Raw genomic sequence first — 20,912 nt, forward strand, 5'->3', positions numbered from 1 at the left:
TCTGGGCTGATGGCTCAGAGCCTGGAGCCTGTTTCCGATTCTGTGTTTCCCTCTCTCTCTGCCCCTCCCCCGTTCATGCTCTGTCTCTCTCTGTCCCAAAAATAAATAAAACGTTAAAAAAAAAAAAAAAAAAAAGAAACGATTACGAATACTAGGTACAAACATGACATTAACTATCACAGCTACATGTGATATTCAACATTAGGCAAACAGAAATACAAATTATTTTATATTGTATGGGTATGTTTAAAGTTTGGATAGGCATATGTTCAAACCCCAAAGCAGCTACTGACAGCCAACTAACTTTGACAGGTTCTTATCCTTTCAGCCACAGAGGCCTCTTCTATAAAATGGGTATATAGTATCTAGCTCACAGAGTTGTGTAGATTAAAAGAGATCATGTTTGTAAAGCCCTGACATATTATCCTCAATAAATAAAAGTTTTTTTTCATCAAATAAACAAAGACTAAAGGAGAACACACACAAATAATTAGTTAACATGGTAAAGATATGTTTTTTTGTTTTGCTTTTTTTTGTGTGTGTGTGTGTGTTTTTTTTAGACAGAGAGCACAAGTGGGGGTCAGGGGCAGAGGGAGAGAGAGAGAAGATCCCAAGCAGGCTCCAGACTAACTGAGCCACCCAGGCATCCCAAAGATTTGGGTCATTTTAAAGAAATTCAATACTATGCTTTTGTTTATTTATTTTTTATTTACTTTTTTAAAATTTTATTTTTTTAATTTACATCCAAATTAGTTAGCATATAGTGCAACAATGATTTCAGGAGTAGATTCCTTAATGCCCCTTGCCCATTTAGCCCAACCCCCCTCCCACAACCCCTCCAGTAACCCTCTGTTTGTTCTCCATATTTAAGTCTCTTATGTTTTGTCCCCTTCCCTGTTTTTATATCATTTTTGTTTCCCTTCCCTTATGTTCATCTGTTCTGTGTCTTGAAGACCTCATATGAGTGAAGTTGTATATTTGTCTTTCTCTGACTAATTTCGCTTAGCATAATACCCTCCAGTTCTATCCATGTAGTTGCAAATGGCAAGATTTCATTCTTTTTGGTTGCCAAATAATACTCCATTGTATAAATATACCACATCTTCTTTATCTATTCATCCATCGATGGACATTTGGGCTCTTTCCATACTTTGGCTATTGTTGATAGTGCTGCTATAAACATGGGGGTGCATGTGTCCCTTTGAAACAGCACACCTGTATCCCTTGGATAAATGCCTAGTTGTGCAATTGCTGGGTCGTAGGGTAGTTCTACTTTTAGTTTTTTGAGGAACCTCCGTACTGTTTTCCAGAGTGGCTGCTCCAGTTTGCCTTCCCACCAGCAGTGTAAAAGAGATCCTCTTTCTCCACATCCTCGCCAACATCTGTTGCCTGAGTTGTTAATGTTAGCCATTCGGACAGGTGTGGGGTGGTATCTCATGGTGGTTTTGGTTTGTATTTCCCTGATGATGAGTGATGTTGAGCATTTTTTCATGTGTCAGTTGGCCATCTGGATGTCTTCTTTGGAGAAGTGTCTATTCATGTCTTTTGCCCATTTCTTCACTGGATTATTTGTTTTTTGGGTGTTGAGTTTGATAAGTTCTTTATAGATCTTGGATACTAACCCTTTATCTGATATGTCACTTGGAAATATCTTCTCCCATTCTGTCGGTTGCCTTTTAGTTTTGCTGATTGTTTCCTTCGCTGTGCAGAAGCTATTTATTTTGATGAGGTCCTAGTAGTTCATTTTTGCTTTTGTTTCCCTTGCCTCCGGAGACGTGTTGAGTAAGAAGTTGCTGCGGCCAAGATCAAAGAGGTCTTTACCTGCTTTCTTCTCGAAGATTTTGATAGCTTCCTGTCTTACGTTGAGGTCTTTCATCCATTTTGAGTTTCGTTTTGTGTCTGGTGTAAGAAAGTGGTTCAGGTTCATTCTTCTGCATGTCGCTGTCCAGTTTTCCCAGCACCACTCGCTGAAGAGACTGTCTTTATTCCACTGGATATTCTTTCCTGCTTTGTCAAAGATTGGTTAGCTTATTACTGTGCTTTGTAAATTAAAATGTAAAAGTCTAATTGAAGAGATAGCATAAGAAGACTAAACCAGAAAGGAGCCACTGGTAAATAAATGTTGGTGTTTGTTAGGAGAAGATCTGGAAGACTTGGAATGAAGATGGTTCTTTATACCACCAAAGGGAGAAAACAGAAGAGAAAAATTGATGTGTTTTAATTACATAAATATTAAAAACTTTTGCATGTTAAAAGGACAAGGTAAAAAGTAACAAAGCAAATTCGTAAAGAAATGATTGGGCTTGACAGAAGAGTTGATGGGAGAGTTCGAAAGTAGGAGATGGGATGGATTGAAGATTATGTGAATTAAGTCTATTTTGAACTTGACAGCAAAGCAAATATGTATTTTATCGAAAAACATTTCACCTAAACTCATTTCTGTGGGGTTTTTGGGTTATTCTCGCCACCTTCTCCTTAACCCACCCTTCTCAACTGCTCACTTACTCGCCCTCATTATGGTGGGCTGGGCTATTCCTCATCAATAACGTGATTTCCCCTTTTAAATACTCCCACCACTCATGTTTTTCTCTCTCATTTGCGCAGTAATTGAAGACTCTTCACAAAATACACATTACTGTAAGCAAATAGGAAGATAACATTGAGAGGTAGGACATGGAGTAAAGGAGGTAAGTTTGCTGGAACAGGAAAAAGAAACGCTGAAGGAAAGAATGAAAGGCACAGGCCCAGTCACCTGGAGGCCTGAGTGGAGGGAGGGACAGCTCTGTGCAGCTACCCCTTCGGCGGTCGGGCATCCTTCCAGGTGAACGGGACTTGGAACCCCGTTGGGAAACATAGGTTCTCTCTGTATTCTGCCACTGCTTCTTCTCCACTTGGTCTCGAACTCTCTTCTACATGCTTGAAATAGCTACATGGCCACACGTAGAATTCTTCAGAAGATAGTTTTACAGAAAATCTTGGTCACACGGCCCCCTCCATCATTTATTCTCTTGCAGTTTTTTTATCCTTAAACTTTCTATGTCTCACTCTCTTAAGGGTTCCTTCTCCTTCTATCCCTTGAACTAGACCTATTTGAAACCCCAAAAGTGATAAAGTAACTGATTGGTGGTGACTAGAGTAGAAATTTGAAGCTTAATGGCCAGAAACCTGACACCTGGTAGGTGTTCCATAAATATTTGTTGCAGAAATGAATGCATGGAAGAGACTGCCTGGATCCTGGTCCCAGGTTCTCACATGAGCAAATTCCCTAATTAGCCCATGTCTCTGTTTACTCGTCTATAAGATGGAGAGGCTCACTGAATCTGTCTCTGAGTTGTGAACTAAATGTGTTAATACTTATGAAGTGCTTAAAATAGTCCTGGTTCGAAGTAAGTGTTTCAACAAGTTGTAAGCTCTTAGCATTTGCAAGCTCAGAATCAGAACACTTGTTATGTAGATGTAACAGTCTGTTATAATAGTTAGAAGCTAGAAATTTAACCCACAGATAGGTCACTCTTCAAGCCACTGGTTTCCATTTCCATCATTCCACCAAAATTGCCTCTGTGTCACCTACCTTTGTCCTTGGTGTGTTTTTTTCTGGGATCTTCCTTAACACCAGACACTCCTGGTTTTCCTCCTGTCTTACTAGGCATTTCTTCTTAATCTCCATCACAAGCTATTTCTAGTTTACTCCACCTTTATTATTACTGTTTTAACTTCTCCTTTTGAAATAAGTATAGATTCACAGGCAGTTGCAAAAGTATAGGAGGGAGGCTCATGTACCCTTCACCCAGCTTTCCTCAGTGATAACATCTACATACCTTGAGTGCAATATCGAAACAAGGAAAACGACATTGATGCAATCTGCAGAGCATATTCTGATTTCATCAGCTCTGTGTGTACACGTGTAGTTCTGTGCACATTATACCAAGTTTCATTTTGTTGCCCCGCCACCAGAACTGCTCAGTCACCACTAGGCTCCCTCATGCTACCCTCTATAACCACCATTCCCTCTCAAGCCCTTAAACCCTGGCAGGCACAATCTGTTCTTTGTACCATGATTTTGCATTCAGGAATTTATATATGTGACTATGTAACCTTCTGGGGTTTGGTTGTTTTCATTCAGCATGATTTCCTTGAGGTCCATCCAAGGGTTGAGTGAATCAGTAGTTTATTCCTTATATGGCTGTGTAGTATTCCATGCGATGGATATATCACACGTTTGCTTCACTGTCCATCCTTTGAAGGACATTTGGGTCATTTTCAGTTTTTGCCTATTACGAATAAAACTCCTGTGAACGTTTGTGTCTCTATATGACTACATGTGCTGTATGAACGTAAGTTTCCAGTTACTTGGGAGAATGCCTAAGAGTGCCATTGCGGGGTCATATGTTAGCTGCAGGTTTTGCTTTTTTTTTTTTTTTTTAATTTTTTTTTTTCAACGTTTATTTATTTTTGGGACAGAGAGAGACAGAGCATGAACGGGGGAGGGGCAGAGAGAGAGGGAGACACAGAATCGGAAACAGGCTCCAGGCTCCGAGCCATCAGCCCAGAGCCCGACACGGGGCTCGAACTCACGGACTGTGAGATCGTGACCTGGCTGAAGTCGGACGCTCAACTGACTGCGCCACCCAGGCGCCCCTGCTTTTTAAGAAAGTGCCAAACTAGTTTCCAGAGTGGCTGTACCATTTTACAGTCCTACCAGCAGTCTATAAGTGATCCTGTTCCTCCTCAGATTTGCCAGCATTTGGTGTTTTTACTTTTTATTTTAGCCAGCCTGATAGGTGGGTAGTGATAACTCATTGTGGTTATGATTTACATCTCCCTAATGGCTAATGATAGGAGTATCTTTTCATGTGCTTATTTGCAATCTGTATGCCCTCTTTGGTGAAGTGTCTGTTGATGATTTTTGCTCATTCTCTAGTGGGATTTTGTTTGAATTTCTTTTTTCTTTTTCTTTTCTTTTTTTTTTTTTTTTTACCATTGAACTTTGAGAGTTCTTTATATAGTCTTGATAATAGACCTTTGTTGGATATGTGGTTTGCAAATATTTTCTTCCAGTTTTAGCCTGTCTTTTCTTCTTAACAGAGTGTATTAGTTTCCTGTGGCTTCTGTAACAAAGTACTGCAAACTTGGTAACTTAGAACACCACAAGTTTATTCTCTTAGAGTTCTGGACTCCAGGTGTTGGTTTTAAATTCATTTCATCGGGCTAAAACCACAATGTATCAGCAGGGCTCTGTGCCCTCTGGAGGCTCTAGAGAAGAATATGTTTCTTACCTTTTCCAGCTTTTGGAGCAACATTCCTTGCTTGGTTCATGGCCCCTTTGTCCGTCCGTCCATCTTCAAAGCCAACAGTGTAAATCTTTCTGCCTAATTCTTGTAAGGACACTTGTGATTGCATTTAGAGCCACCTGAATAATCCAAAATAATTTCCCTATCAAGGTCTTCAACAAATGTTTGTTAGATGATTAAATGATTTCTCTCTCATGTGTTCCTGAGGTTATGTGTACTCCTAATCCTTTTTTTTTTTTTTTAAGTTTTTATTTTAAGTAATCTCTGCACTCGACATCAGGCTTGAACTCACGACCCTGAGATCAAGAGTCTCATGTTCTTCTGACTGAGCCAGCGAGGAGCCTTGTAATCTTATTTTTTCTTTTTTAAAAAATGTTTATTTATTTTTTTAATGTTTAATTATTTAGTTTGAGAGAGAGAGGGAGCGTGAGTGGGGGGAGGGGAGAGAGGGGGAAGAGAGAGAATCCCAAACAGACTCTGTGTTGTCAGCACAGAGCCCAGATGTGGGGCTCCATCCTGGGAACCCCTGAGAACCGTGAGATCATGACCTGAGCCGAAATCAAGAATCAGATGCTCAACCAGCTGAGCCTCGGAGGTGCCCCCTACCCCCAATCTTACTTTAAATAACATTCTTTGCGTGCTGATTGCCTTAACTGCATGGGTACTCAGGATCTCCATCTTCCCTAGCTGTCAGTCCTCCCCTGGCTTTCCTTTCCCTGGTAGCCAATGGTGCATTTGTATATTTATTTGTATATATTCACCAAACCTTGGAACTCTTCAGACTTTAAAACTTTGCATAAACTGGGCATGCTTTAACCATTGTTACAGAACTAGACAGAACCAGCCTGTGGGTGGTTCATGACACAGTTCTGAAGAATGCAGTCTTCCTGCTTCAAACACTGTGCCCTTACATCTATGCAGGCCCTGGCTCTATCCCACCACCCTGAAGGAGGAAGGAGAGGTACAGTTTCCTACCCCTGTGGGCCTCTCCTTTCACCTTTATTGACCCAATGAAAAGGTAAGGGTCAGTTGAGCATGGTTGAAGTGTCTAAGGAACCCATATTGGCATTATGATGGGAAGTTACTGCTACTCTGAATTAAGCAGAGCCCGGAATAGGGGGGTAGTGCAGGAGATAGAACATTGCTGTCTTAAAGCAATGTCTTCAACTTTGCACCACTATCCCTTATGCTGTGTGTGAATACCTTCACTTAATTGGTAATCTAGTCTTCCAAGGTGTCTTCAGACCTGCCAAAATAAATGCCATGCCTTTTTAGAAACAGCCATACTTGGATTTTCTTGACTGCAGTACATGGAAATGCTTGTACTCTAGGTTCAAGGGTTTCTAGGTTCAAGGGTTCTGTTCTTCCTCTGTTCTCTCTCAGCGGCAGGATCAGGGAGTACTCAGATATGACTTGCTTGCTTCTGCTCTCTGTCCAAAAAAGTACTCTTTAACTGCCTTGGGCCCCAACCGGTTCAATCAGTGACAGGAAAAAAAAAAAAAAAAAAGCCTGTGATGGGGCAGACTTTGTGAATATAACCATTGGTTTGCCATTTCCAGCATGATGGTGGTGGAAATATTCTTAAGCTTATTTTTCTAATTTATGTTTTTCAATTGAGGTGTACCTTATGTACAATAAAATGCACAGGCCTTAAATGCATTGTCTATTCTGTTTTGACTGATGCAAACATCTGTGTAACCCACACCCTTTTCAAGATAGTTTTGAACACCCTGGGAAAGTTCCTTGTGTCCCTTTCCAATCAGTCTACACATGCCCTCCTGTGCAGAAATTGCTCTCACTGGTGTTTAGTTTTGTCTGTTCTAGTACTAAACCTGAAGGGAATCAGACAGCATGTATGCTTCTTTTACTCAGCTTCTTTTACTCAGTGAATCTGAGATTCACCCATGTTGTTGTGTGTATCCCTAGCATTTTGTTTTCATTGGTCAATAGTATTCCATAGTGTTATTATGGAACAGTTTGTTTATCCATTCTTTTGTTGAAGGACACCTGTGCTGTTTCAAGATTTGGGTAGTATGAATCAAGCTATTATGAACATTCTTTTTTAAAATTTTTTATTTTTTAAAATTTACATCCAAATTAGTTAGCATATAGTGAAACAATGATTTCAGGAATAGATTCCTTGATGCCCCTTACCCATTTAGCCCATCCCCTCTCCCACAACCCCTCCAGCAACCCTCAGTTTGTTCTCCATATTTATGAGTCTGTTCTGTTTTGTCCCCCTTCCTGTTTTTATATTATTTTTGTTTCCCTTCCCTTATGTTCATCTGTTTTGTCTCTTAAAGTCCTCATACAAGTGAAGTCATATGATTTTTGTCTTTCTCTGACTGACTAAATTCACTTAGCATAATACCCTCCAGTTCCATCCACGTAGTTGCAAATGCCAAGATTTCATTATTTTTGATGGCGGAGTAATACTCCATTATATATATATATATATATATATATAATGTATATAAAACAGTATGGAGGTTCCCCAAAAAACGAAAAATAGAACTACCCTACCACCCAGCAATTGCACTACTAGGCATTTATCCAAGGGATACAGGTGTGCTGTTTTGAAGGGGCACATGCACCCCTGTTTATAGCAGCACTATCAACAATAGACAAAGTATGGAAAGAGCCCAAATGTCCATCGATGGATGAATGGATAAAGAAAATATGATATATATATATATATATATATATATATATATATCTTCTCCCATTCTGTGGGTTGCCTTTTAGTTTTGCTGATTGTTTCCTTCGCTGTGTAGAAGGTTTTTATTTTGATGAGGTCCCAGTAGTTCATTTTTGCTTTTGTTTCCCTTGCCTCAGGAGACGTGTTGAGTAAGAAGTTGCTGTGGCCAAGATCAAAGAGGTTTTTACCTGCTTTCTTCTCGAGGATTTTGATGGCTTTCTGTCTTACATTGAGGTCTTTCATCCATTTTGAGTTTATTTTTATGTCTGGTCTAAGAAAGTGGTCCAGGTTCATTCTTCTGCATGTGGCTGTCCAGTTTTCCCAGCACCACTTGCTGAAGAGACTGTCTTTATTCCATTGGATATTCTTTCCTGCTTTGTCGAAGACTAGTTGGCCATATATTCGTGGGTCCATTTCCGGGTTCTCTATTCTGTTCCATTGATCTGAGTGTCTGTTCTTGTGCCAGTACCATACTGTCTTGATGATTACAGCTTTGTAATACAGCTTGGAGTCCGGGATTGTGATGTCTCCTGCTTTGATTTTCTTTTTCAGGATTGCTTTGGCTATTCAGGGTCTTTTCTGGTTCCATACAAATTTAGGATTGTTTGTTCTAGTTCTGTGAAGAATGCTGGTGTTACTTTGATAGGGATTGTGTTGAATATGTAGATTGCTTTGGGTAGTATCAACATTTTAACAATATTTGTTCTTCCAATCCATGAGCATGAAATGTTTTTCCATTTTTTTTTTTGTATCTTGTTCAATTTCTTTCATAAACTTTCTGTAGTTTTCAGTGCATAGATTTTTCACCTCTTTGGTTAGGTTTATTCCTAGGTATTTTATGGTTTTTTTGTGCAACTGTAAATGGGATCGATTCCTTGATTTCTCTTTCTGTCGCTTCATTGTTGGTGTGTAGGAATGCAACTGATTTCTGTGTGTTGATTTTATATCCTGCAACTTTGGTGAATTCATGGATCGGTTCTAGCAGTTTTTTTGTGGAATCTTTTGGGTTTTCCATATAGAGTATTGTGTCATCTGCGAAGAGTGAAGGTTTGACCTCCTCCTGGCTGATTTGGATGCCTTTTATTTCTTTGAGTTGTCTGATTGCAGAGGCTAAGACTTCCAATACTATGTTGAATAATAGTGGCGAGAGTGGACATCCCTGTCTTGTTCCTGACCTTAGGGGGAAAGCTGTCAGTTTTTCCCCATTGAGGATGATATTAGCGTTGGGTTGTTCACATATGGCTTTTATGATCTCGAGGTATGATCCTTCTATCCCTACTTTCTTGGGGGTTTTTATCAAAAAAGGATGCTGTATTTTGTCAAATGCTTTCTCTGCATCTATTGAGAGGATCATATGGTTCTTGTCCTTTCTTTTATTGATGTGATGAATCGTGTTAATTGTTTTGCAGATATTGAACCAGCACTGCATACCAGGTATAAATCCCACTTGGTCATGGTGAATAATTTTTTTAATGTATTGTTGGATCCGGTTGGCTAATATCTTGTTGAGGATATTTGCATCCATGTTCATCAGGGAAATTGGTCTATAGTTCTCCTTTTTAGTGGGGTCTCTGTCTGGTTTTGGAATCAAGGTAATGCTGGCTTCATAGAAAGAGTTTGGAAGTTTTCCTTCCACTTCTATTTTTTGGAACAGTTTCAAGAGAATAGGTGCGAACTCTTCCTTACATGTTTGGTAGAATTCCCCTGGAAAGCCATCTGGCCCTGGACTCTTGTTTTTTGGCAGATTACTCATTTGATTTCCTTACTGGTTATGGGTCTGTTCAAATTTTCTATATCTTCCTGTTTCAGTTTTGGTAGTGTATATGTTTCTAGGAATTTGTCCATTTCTTCCAGATTACCATTTTATTGGTATATAATGGGTCTTAATATTCTCTTATTATTGTTTTTATTTCTGTTGTGTTGGTTGTGATCTCTCCTCTTTCATTCTTGATTTTATTTATTTGGGTCCTTTCCTTTTTCTTTTTGATCAAACTGGCTAGTGGTTTATCAATTTTGTTAATTCTTTCAAAGAACCAGCTTCTGGTTTCATTGATCTGTTCTACTGGTTTCTTTTTTTTTTTTGGTTTCGATAGCATTAATTTCTGTTCTAATCTTTATTATTTCCTGTCTTCTGCTGTTTTTGGGTTTTATTTGCTGTTCTTTTTCCAGCTCTTTAAGGCGTAAAGTTAGGTTGTGTATCTGAGATCTTTCTTCCTTCTTTAGGAAAGCCTGGATTGCTATATGCTTTCCTCTTATGACCGCCTTTGCTATGTCCCAGAGGTTTTGGGTTGTGGTGTTATCATTTTCATTGACTTCCTTATACGTTTTAATTTCCTCTTTAACTGCTTGGTTAGCCCATTCATTCTTTAGTAGAATGTTCTTCAGTCTCCAAGAATTTGTTACCTTTCCAAATTTTTTCTTGTGGTTGATTTCGAGTTTCATAGCGTTGTGGTCTGAAAATATGCACGGTATGATCTCGATCTTTTTGTACTTACTTAGGGCTGATTTGTGTCCCAGGATATGATCTTTTCTGGAGAACATTCCATGTGCACTGGAGAAGAATGTATATTCTGCTGCTTTAGCATGAAATGTTGTGAATATATCTGTTAAGTCCATCTGGTCCAGTGTGTCATTCAAAGCCATTGTTTCCTTGTTGATTTTTTGATTAGATGATCTGTCCATTGCTGTGAGTGGGGTGTTGAAGTCTCCTACTATTATAGTATTACTGTTGATGAGTTTCTTTATGTTTGTCATTAATTGATTTGTATATTTGGGTTCTCCCACATTTGGCGCATAAATGTTTACAATTGTTAGGTCTTCTTGGTCTATGGATCCCTTGATTATGATATAATGCCCTTCTGCATCCCTTGATACAGTCTTTATTTTTAAAGTCTAGATTGTCTGATAAAAGTATGGCTACTCTGGTTTTCTTTTGTTGACGATTCGCATGATAGATGGTTCTCCATCCCCTTATTTTCAATCTGAAGGTGTCTTTATGTCTAAAGTGGGTCTCTTGGAAACAGTGTATAAATGGATCTTGTTGTCTTATCCATTCTGTTACCCTATGTCTTTTGATTGGAGCATTGAGTCCATTGACGTTTAGAGTGAGTACTGAAAGATATGAATTTATTGCCATTATGATGCTTGTGAAATTGGAATTTCTGGTGATGTTCTCCGGTCCTTTCTAATCTTTTGTTGCTTTTGGTATTTATTTGTTTGTTTGTTTATTTATTTATTTATTTATATATATTTTCATCTCTTCTCCCCTCAGAAAGTCCCCCTTAAAATTTCTTGCAGGGCTGGTTTAGTGGTCACAAACTCCTTTAATTTTTATTTGTCTGGGAAACCTTTCATCTTTCCTTCTATTTTGAGTGACAGCCTTGCTGGATAAAGAATTCTTGGCTGCATATTTTTCTGATTGAACACACTGAATATATCCCGCCACTCCCTTCTGGCCTGCCAAGTTTCTGTGAATAAGTCTGCTGCAAACCTGATCTGTCTTCCCTTGTAGGTTAGGGACTTTTTTTCCCTTGCTGCTTTCATGATTCTCTCCTTGCCTGAGTATTCTGTGAATTTGAGTATGATATGCCTTGTTGATCGTCGGTTTTTGTTGAACCTAATGTGGGTCCTCTGTGCTTCCTGGATTTTGATATCTGTGTCTTTCCCCAGGTTAGGAAAGTTTTCTGCTATCATTTGCTCACATAACCCCTCTATCCCTGTTTCTCTCTCTTCCTCTTCTGGGACCCCTATGATTCTGATGTTGTTCCTTTTTAATGAGTCACTGATTTCTCTAATTCTTAAATCGTGCTCTTTTGCCTTAATCTCCCTCTGTTTTTCTGCTTCATTATTCTCTATAAGTTTGTCCTCTATATCGCTGATTCTATGTTCTGCCTTGTCCATCCTTGCTGCTGCTGCTGCATCCATCCGTGATTGCAGCTCAGTTATAGCATTTTTAATTTCATTCTGGCTATTTTTTACTTCTTTTATCTCTGCAGAAAGGGATTCTAATGTATTTTTGACTCCTGCTAGTATTCTTATTATCATGATTCTAGATTCTGATTCAGACATCTTGCTTGTATCTGTGGTGGTTAAATCCCTGGCTGTCGTTTCTTCGTGCTCTTTTTTGGGGGGTGAATTCCTTTGTTTTGTCATTTTGAAGGGAGAAAAGAAATTAATGAGGTAGAAAAATTGAAATAAAAAAATTAAAATTAAATAAATATTGAAATTAAAAATTAAAAACACACACACGCAAATATCGAATAGAGATGCTAGATCCTAGGTGTGTTTTGGTTGGGGTTTGAAAGTGGTTTGACAGATAGAGAAAAAAAGAGGGGGAAGGAAATTGTTTGAGAATTTGAAAAAAATAAATACACTGAAGTAGACTAAAATGAGATGATGGGGGTAAAGTAGAATTTGAAAAAATATACACAAAAGTAAAGAATGTAGTAGAAAAAAATTAACGAAAAATATTTTTAATAAAAATTAAAAGTAATTATGAATTTTTTCATTTTCTGTATTTAAGAAAAAAGAAAAGAGATGAAAAAGAGAAAAAAGATAAAAAAAGAAAAGAAAAAAAGTCGTTTGAAAATTTGAAAAAGTGAATATACTGTAGTAGGCCAAAATAAAGTGATGGAAGTAAAATAGAATTTGAAAAAACTTACCTAACAGCAAAAAATATAGTAATAAAAATTAAATAAAAATATTTTTAATAGAAATTGAAAGTAAAAATGAAGTTTTTCTCTTTCTGTATTCAAGAAAAAGAAAAGAATTGTAAAAGAGAAAAAGGAAAAAAAAAGAAAGAAAATTGAATAGATGAACCTGCTCACAGATTGAAGTAGGACTAAAATTGCTTCGTTTGCCCCTAGAAGCCAATGTAGCTCTTTATAGTCCATAAATTAAGTAGGCAGTGAGACTTGTGTTCTTGAAGAGTGATGTTGGCCCAGTTGAGTGGGGCTTAGTGTAACAGCTCCGCTCTCCACTAGATGGCGCTGCTAGCCTACTGGGGTGGATTGTTGCGAGGCTGGTAGGTGCATATGTGCATGCGCAGGAGCAGTGAAAATGGCGCCACCAGCTACCCAGTCTGTTCTCCCGGATCAGCAATCGTGCACCCGTCCTCCGTCTTCAGCTCTCGTCCACTCCCCAGTTCTTCACTCTCTGTGACCAGGCCCCAGGTGGCATCTCTCTCCCAAGCCTTGTCTCAGATGTGGCCATTTTCCCTGGCCCCCTACTTCTGAGGGATTGAGGCTTTGACCCGTTCCGCCCCGCTGCAGGAGGGTCTCACCGAACAATGGCCGAATGAGCAATGGCCGAATATCGGCTGTACACAGGTACACCCAGTGGACCCTGTCGTTGCCAGTGCCCCGAGACTGCGGCCAGGTGCCAGCCCATCCCAGAAGATGTTTGCGAGACTGTGTAGCAGCAGCATCTCAGGGATTAATGGAAAATCACAACACACATCTGGCACCAGGATTCACCCTTAACAACCTTGCCCCAGCAGCAGTGAATGTGGCCACCTTCTGGGGTCTTCTGGGATCAGGTGGCTTCAACAGTCTCTACCAAATGTCCTTCCAGCAGTGGAACTGCTTTTCCCCGTGTGGCCCGAGAACCTCCCGGACCCCACTTGTTCCTGGGGATTCGCCCTTCCTACCAGAGCACTGCCATGTATGGAGCTGCAGAGTTGCAGCCTTTGCGCTCCCCTTGTTACAGTCTTAATGGAATTTAAACCCTCTCCTTTCTCCTTTCTCCCTTTTTAGTTTAGTCCCTGCGGCTGTTTCCAGTTTTCCACTTTCTCTCCAGCTGCTTTTGGGGAAGGGTGATTTTCCCATATTCTCCCCCCTCCCCTGTCTCTGTCCTCTCTCTGCCCACAAAAGCAGTTCCCTACCTTTCAGGTATTCTTGCTCCCCAAGTTCAGCTCTCCACGCTGCGTACCTGCTGAATTCTGTGGTTCAGGTTGTGCAGACTGTTGTGTTAATCCTCCAATCAGGTTTCTAGGTGTGTAGGATGGTTCAGTGTTGATCTGATTGTATTTCATGGATGCAAGACACACAGAAAGCTTCCATGCTGCTGTCCTGCCATCTTGGCTCCTCCTGAGCATTCTTTTACAAGGGTTTTTTTTTTTTTTTTGGACATATATTCCTTTTTCTTAAATAAATACTTAGGAGTGGAATTTGTTCATAGGCTGTATGCATGTTTACTTTTTAAAGAAATTTCCAAAGTGTTCTCCAAAGTGGTTGTGCCATTTTAACACAAAGCACTCTTAGGCTTTTCTTGTGTTGAAACAGAAATTGTGAGCACAGAGAGGCATCCAGTCTGGTTACTTTTTTTTTTTTTTTTTTTTTCAGTCTGGTTACTTTTATGCTATTAGAACTCAAGAGGATATTTTCTGTACTATTTAGAGAAACAAAATTAAGCAAGTAGAATTTCAACAAGAAATGGATGTTATTATTTACATGTTATTCTTTCCCTTTGCAAACATATATATATATATATATATATATATATATATATATACATATATATATATGTACACACACACACACACACACACACACACACACACACACACATGATCTCTGAAAAGTTGCAGAGACCCTGCCAGTTTAAGAACGAGAGTCAATAATAGTCTTTTGCTCACTTCTGCTTCCAATGAGAAGGAAAAACCAGGGGGCTCAGAACCTGTAAAGGGAGTTTGTTCTTGAGTCTCCTTTAATATGGAAAGAATAGAGAACAAAGGCACTAAGTACTGAACTGAATTTGAGGAGAGGGAGAACTCTGTGGTATTTCTTTGTTCAGTGCTTATACGTGTGTGTTCACGTTGCATCTATTTCTTTCCTATAGTCTTTTCAAGTATTGAGCATTACATCTTAAATTTTCCACTTTGTCTTTTAGGCCAAAGAAGCCCTAGAAAATACTGAAGTTCCCGTTGGCTGTCTCATGGTCTACAACAATGAAGTTGTGGGGAAGGGACGAAATGAAGTTAATCAAACCAAAAACGTATGTCAATTGAATAGTATAATTGCAAACATCCAGGTAAAGGTAGGAGTGCCCTGAACTTCATCACAGTTGTTGAGAAGATGGGTCTGTGTAGAGACTTGTAGGTATCAATGGAAGGGTAGTTTCTGTTAACATTTCTTTTTTTGAATGCCTTTTTTTTCTGATTATGAAAGTAATACATGTTGGTTTTTTAAAATTTGGAAAATTCAGAAAAACTTAATGGAGCAGTAGAATCTTTGCAGTTAATTTTCTATGTCATGGAGTTTTACTTTAACACTTGAGTGAAACTCAAGAGGGGGTTTTATTACATTGGAGCTTCAATACTAAAGAAATGACTCTAATCTCCATCTTAAGCAAATCTAATATATAGAAATTCCACTTTACAAAACATATCAATTTAACTCATATCACATTTTTTAGTACCTTGAAATAATGTATTCCTCCTGGTAAATTAAACAATCACCTTCAGTTTCTATCTTTGGAGGTATAAAAGGACTGTATAAAGGAAACTGTGTATTAGAGAATTCATGGGATAAAGTCTACCACCTGCTGTCTCTAAACCTACATGTACACTTTAATAGCTTGTGTGCCTTTATATTATTGTGCTTAGGTTGAGGAGTTCATGAATTGAGGCAATACTTCTTGATATCACAACAGTGGGTCATAATTTTATGATTAAAACAAAAAAAAATTTTAAATGTTTTTATTTATTTTTGAGACAGAGAGAGACAGAGCCTGAGCAGATGAGTGGCAGAGAGAGAGAGGGAGATACAGAATCTGAAGCAGGCTCCAGGCTCTGAGCTGTCAGCACAGAGCCTGATGCGGGGCTCGAACTCACGGACTGTGAGATCATGACCTGAGCTGAAGTTGGACGCTTAACCGACTGAGCCACCCAGGCGCCCCTGTCATAATTTTATGACGACAAGAAGTACTAGCTGGATTCATGGACAGGTTATGACCATAACATCACTCACACAGACTTTGATCTTATTATTTGATCTTGGGAGTTAGAGAACAAGCTGATGTTGGTAATGGTGCTGTGGGAAATTTAAAGTTTATCCATCATATCTATAAAAAAAAATAAAACAAAAAAGAGCACATGCAAACTAGGAACCCAGATTCATCAAAGCAATTATTATGTGGCTATCAAAACATTTGTGAGAGAAGTAATAAGCATAATATAGCAATTAGTGAATATACAGATACTTGTCTGGGAGTAGAATTCTGTATTTTAAATGATTGTCGTATCTCCCTAATTACATTTTGTGGTTCAGTATGGTATCTTTACATGAGAACTTTGAATGCCCTAACATCATCCATCTATCCCTCCGATGACCTGGGTTTCTTCCGTATCTTGAAATTAGCCTGCATTTATCTTGGTATTCAGTGTCCTATAGAAGATTACCCTATAAAGCAGCATAGAAAAACTCTTGACCCCCAATGAGGAGACCCGAGTCCTACTTTTGGCTCTGATACTACCACCACGCCTTTCACTGCCATCACCTCTTCCAGCGGTGTGTTTTCTACTTGTCCTGACTTAGCTTCTGGCTCCGCACACTAACAGAGAGGTTGATTGCAGTGATTCAGTTTAATGGTTACTTACAGAGAATTCTGGGGAGACTTGATTCAGTAATTCTGAATTTGATTAAAAAAAATTTTTTTTAATGTTTATTTTTGACAGAAAGAGAGAGAGACAGAGCATGAGTGGGGGAGGGGCAGAGAGAGAGAGGGAGACACAGAATCTGAAGCAGGCTCCAGGCTCTGAGCTGTCAGCACAGAGCCTGATGCGGGGCTCGAACTCACAAACCGTGAGATCGTGACCTGAGCCGAAGTCAGGCGCTCAACCAACTGAGCCACCCAGGCACCCCTGAATTTGATTTTTGAAAAAGCACTGGAGTTGGGGAAACTTTTTAAGCTCCCCAGTTAGGTCTGGTATGCAGGCAGGTTTGGGAACTGTTCTCTAAAGTACCTTACAGCTCTGAGTTCATAATTCTGGACCAGCATAGCTTCCACCTGCCTCCAGCTTCCACGGCACCTTGGGCCACTGTGCCACCATTTTCCACACCCTACTCTGTGTCGCAGGTTATCAACTGTTTGCCTCACCAGATTTTATACTTGTTGAGGACAGACTCTTTAACCTCACATAGGATTTAGCACAATGACTTGTTCTTAGCAATCAGCGTAAGTTTATTGACAAGTGTGATCATCTTGAATGTTATTAATAACTACTGCATAGCAGAGTACATATATAGCGTGCAACATCTGCTTCATGTAATTCAGTGTTTTATGAGGTTTACATGCCAGCATACATTGTTTTACACATGGTGGACCCAAGGCTTAGAGAAGTTATGTAACTTGCACAAGGCCACATAATGAGTGAGGCCACAGTCAGGATTCAGAGTTAAGTGTGGGTATTTCCAAATGCTGTGTGATTTCCCCTGCATACTCCTACCACCCATGAGGTATCCAAGACTCATACCAAATCTCTGGTTTTCTCTAGAGTCTGCCAGAATATTAAATCTCATCCCAAAGAAAATAGAAGTGATGACATTCCAGTAAACTAAATATGGATTTGCTTAGAGTTAGGTGAGGGATGGCCTTGAAAATATCTGAAATTGGAGCACATGCTTGTGAAGACTTCAGGCGTCCCCTAGAGTATTCACAAACCCTGGACTCTTTTTTTGTTTTGTTTTGTTTTGTTTTGTTTTGAGACTTCTATTTTCCATGGCATTTAATTGAAAGAGCGTCCCCTGAAGTTCTTAAGTACTTAAATAAAAATAGAGCATAAATCACATGGCATCTCAGATTCGCTGTCTTGCGTTGGTGAAGCTATGGTACTTGAACCGGGGAATACATTGTCAACTGCTAAGAGTGTCCCTGAAACCCTTACTCATTAAAACATTGGCAGAAACGTTAGGCCCATTTTGGGTACTTATTTTTGAGTGTTTGTAAAACACAGTTACGTGTTGATGCAAGCACCTCTCTTTTTCCAGGCTACTCGACATGCAGAAATGGTGGCCATCGATCAGGCCCTGGACTGGTGCCACCAAAGTGGCAAGAGTCCTTCTGAAGTATTTGAACACACCGTGCTGTATGTCACTGTGGAGCCGTGTATTATGTGCGCAGCTGCTCTCCGCCTGATGAGTATCCTTTGACTTTGTGAGTTCATGTCTTGGGCCCTTCCTATAAACTTGAAAATGGCCGGACACATAACCTGCTTTCTAATATGTGAAAGCAGACTTATGAAACAAGTTATAAAATATTGTGCCCCTTGGCCAAAAAATATTTAGGAAAGATTTTTAAATAACAAAATTACTTCATTTTATGTCAATAGACATAAAACTGTTAACCAAATGAACTAGAGAGAGAAACTAAGAGCTAACAAACTGCTGTGGGAGGATAAATCACAAATTAAAGTAGATTATAAAACTGTGCAGAGAAAGATCTGAAGAATATGCACCTTTGGATAATAGATTATAGGTGATTTAAATTTTTTCTTTCTGTTTATATGTTTTTGTTTCTTTTTGCCATGAGTACCTGTTACAATGTATGAAAAGTATTAAGTCAGAGTAAATACCAGGTTAAAAAACACATCACTTATGATACTATAATTATAAATAAATGGGGAATGAAAAACTCTTTGAATTGTGTCTTTCATAGTAAGCAACACAAATACTGAGTGTAGCAAGTTTGTCTCTAAGATCTTTAAAAAATTATTTGCTAGTTCAAAAACTTAATTTCATACATGCACATTTTTATGTACTTATTTTGCTATGTATGTGTGAAAAAATTCATCACTTTAAAAATAACAGAGGGTTTTGAGTATGATAACATGTATGTACAGTCTTTACTTTGTAAAAGGGGAGTTAGAGTCCCCTTACTTACTTAGCCCCCACTTACTAGAGTCCCCTTACTTAGCCCCTCTCCCCAAGCTGCCTTATGGCATGGCTCAGCCTTAGTCTGTTTTATATTGGGGCACATGTTGCATTTTATTTGGGGAAAGAATAGGGAATAATCCCATTTTTATGTATTTATTTATTTTTATTATTTAAAAAAATTTTTAACATTTATTAATTTTTGAGAGACAGAGAGAGCAGAGCATGAGTGGGGGAGGGGCAGAGAGAGAGGGAGACACAGAATCCGAAGCAGGCTCCAGGCTCCGAGCTGTCAGCACAGAGCCTGATGTGGGGCCGGAACGCACGGAGTGTGAGATCATGACCTGAGCCGAAGTCGGATGCTCAACTGACTGAGCCACCCAGGTGCCACCAACAATCCTATTTTTAAAAGGTGCAAATCCCTGGATTAAATTCCTACTTCCTTTCTGGCTCCAGTTCCCTAATGATTCACAGAAAGTAGGTTACAAACTGTGAATATTTAGTAACCATGTATTCGGTTTTTATTATTTGCAGTTGTGAGATGTTAGTTTCTAAATCCTTTAGACCTCTTTCTTTTGTGTAACTGGATTGTCTGATTTTTAAGACTAAGCCTACACTTGACTTTTTAAAAGTAGCCTGAACTTCCCTCTCCTGGCTGGCTGGTATAAACCTACCCTGGTCTTGTCACTGTACACACTTGAACTGCACATTGGCTTCGGGACCTTAATTCTTTCCCATAAATTCCGCTGGTGGTATACGGCTGTCAGAACGAACGATTTGGTGGTTGTGGCTCCGTTCTAAATATTGCCTCTGCTGATTTACCAAATACTGGGAGACCATTTCAGGTAATATGACCTGCTAATGTTTCCTCTTTCTTTCTCATTCCTTTGATTTCTGTAAGGGCTTGGGAATTGTTCAAGTGTGGTCAGTATACCAAAGAGCCATGCTAGGACCAGGCAGACTCTGGGACCACTAGTCAAGTTCATTTATGCCTCAGTATAAGATGACAGGTAATCATTTCCAGGTAAGTGCTTGGCTCTCTTAATTAACAGAACCTTTCCAGAAGGAAAGTCCCCAACCTTCCATGGTGTCTCTCCTGACAGTCTTTACCAACACCTTCAGGGATGTTTGGAGACGTGGTCACTGTTGGCATTTTCACTCAGTGCGTGTCCCCAGCTCTGTGCTGTACTGAGTTTAGGAGAAGCTTGGACTCTGTCAGTAACAGTACTGCTATTTACAGTGCACACACAATATTTTTGCACTTAGCCAATCATTTTGCTTTATCACTATGTACTATTTTTGGTGTGTAGCAATTAAACCTGTGTTTTCGTTATTTGTTCCCCCTGCCTTTTCAGTACTGAAATTTCCCCCAGGCCCTAGGATCCACATTGTTTTTGTTTTCCCTTAAAAATTCTACTTTCCCTTTAATCTTGCCACCTCTCCCCAAGTTTTTATGTTTAAGGCTATGAGCAGTGGGAATTTGTATTTCCGAGTTTGGCCTGTAGATACATACCGTTTTTCATAAACCGGTGTGATGTTTTTTTTTTCTCCAAAGTTAATCCTGAAATATGTTTTAAAATGAAAAGTATTTAACAAAGGCTTGACATGGTGGGCAGTTAACTTCAAAGACCTCAGATATTCTTACAAGACCTCAGATATTCTTAGGAGAATACCAAGTACCTATGAAGGGCTAAATTTGGCTGAATCCCACTGAGAACAAGTTTTGGAAAACATTCTATTTTGAGTTTTTCCAGCTGAACATTAGCTTTCCTAGCGACTTCTGTATATTTGAGAATAGATAACTTTTAACATCACATCGGAAAAGAAATTATAATCGAACAACAGAGAATAGATAATACGATCAGCTTGACCGTTAAAAAAATCTTCAGGGTGCCTGGGTGGCTCAGTTTCGGCTCAGGTCATGACCTCACGACCCGTGAGTTCAAGCCCCGCATGGGGTGAGCTCGAGTCCCACTTCGGGGGATCTCGTGCCCTGCTTTGGGGGAGCACAGGCCCCACTTCGGGTGAGCATGAGCACAGCTTCTCTCTCTCTCT

General features: G+C 39.4%; 1 protein-coding gene across 2 annotated transcripts in view; it reads left to right on the forward strand.

The window, feature by feature from the left end:
• Positions 1–20,912, forward strand: part of ADAT2 (adenosine deaminase tRNA specific 2) — a 40,701-nt gene that overhangs the window by 3,981 nt on the left and 15,808 nt on the right. For both annotated transcript variants that reach the window (XM_047103181.1, XM_047103182.1), the window contains exons 2-4: positions 14,878–14,982; positions 17,976–18,126; positions 19,596–19,702. In XM_047103181.1, the coding sequence (XP_046959137.1) occupies positions 14,878–14,982; positions 17,976–18,126; positions 19,596–19,702 (363 nt within the window). The remainder of the gene's footprint in view (positions 1–14,877; positions 14,983–17,975; positions 18,127–19,595; positions 19,703–20,912) is intronic.

The sequence above is a fragment of the Lynx rufus genome, unplaced genomic scaffold, assembly GCF_022079265.1.
Source record: "Lynx rufus isolate CCGP_SWC_20201006 ecotype Redwood Valley unplaced genomic scaffold, mLynRuf1.p SCAF_6, whole genome shotgun sequence".
In the NCBI taxonomy this organism is placed as follows: Eukaryota; Metazoa; Chordata; class Mammalia; order Carnivora; family Felidae; genus Lynx; species Lynx rufus.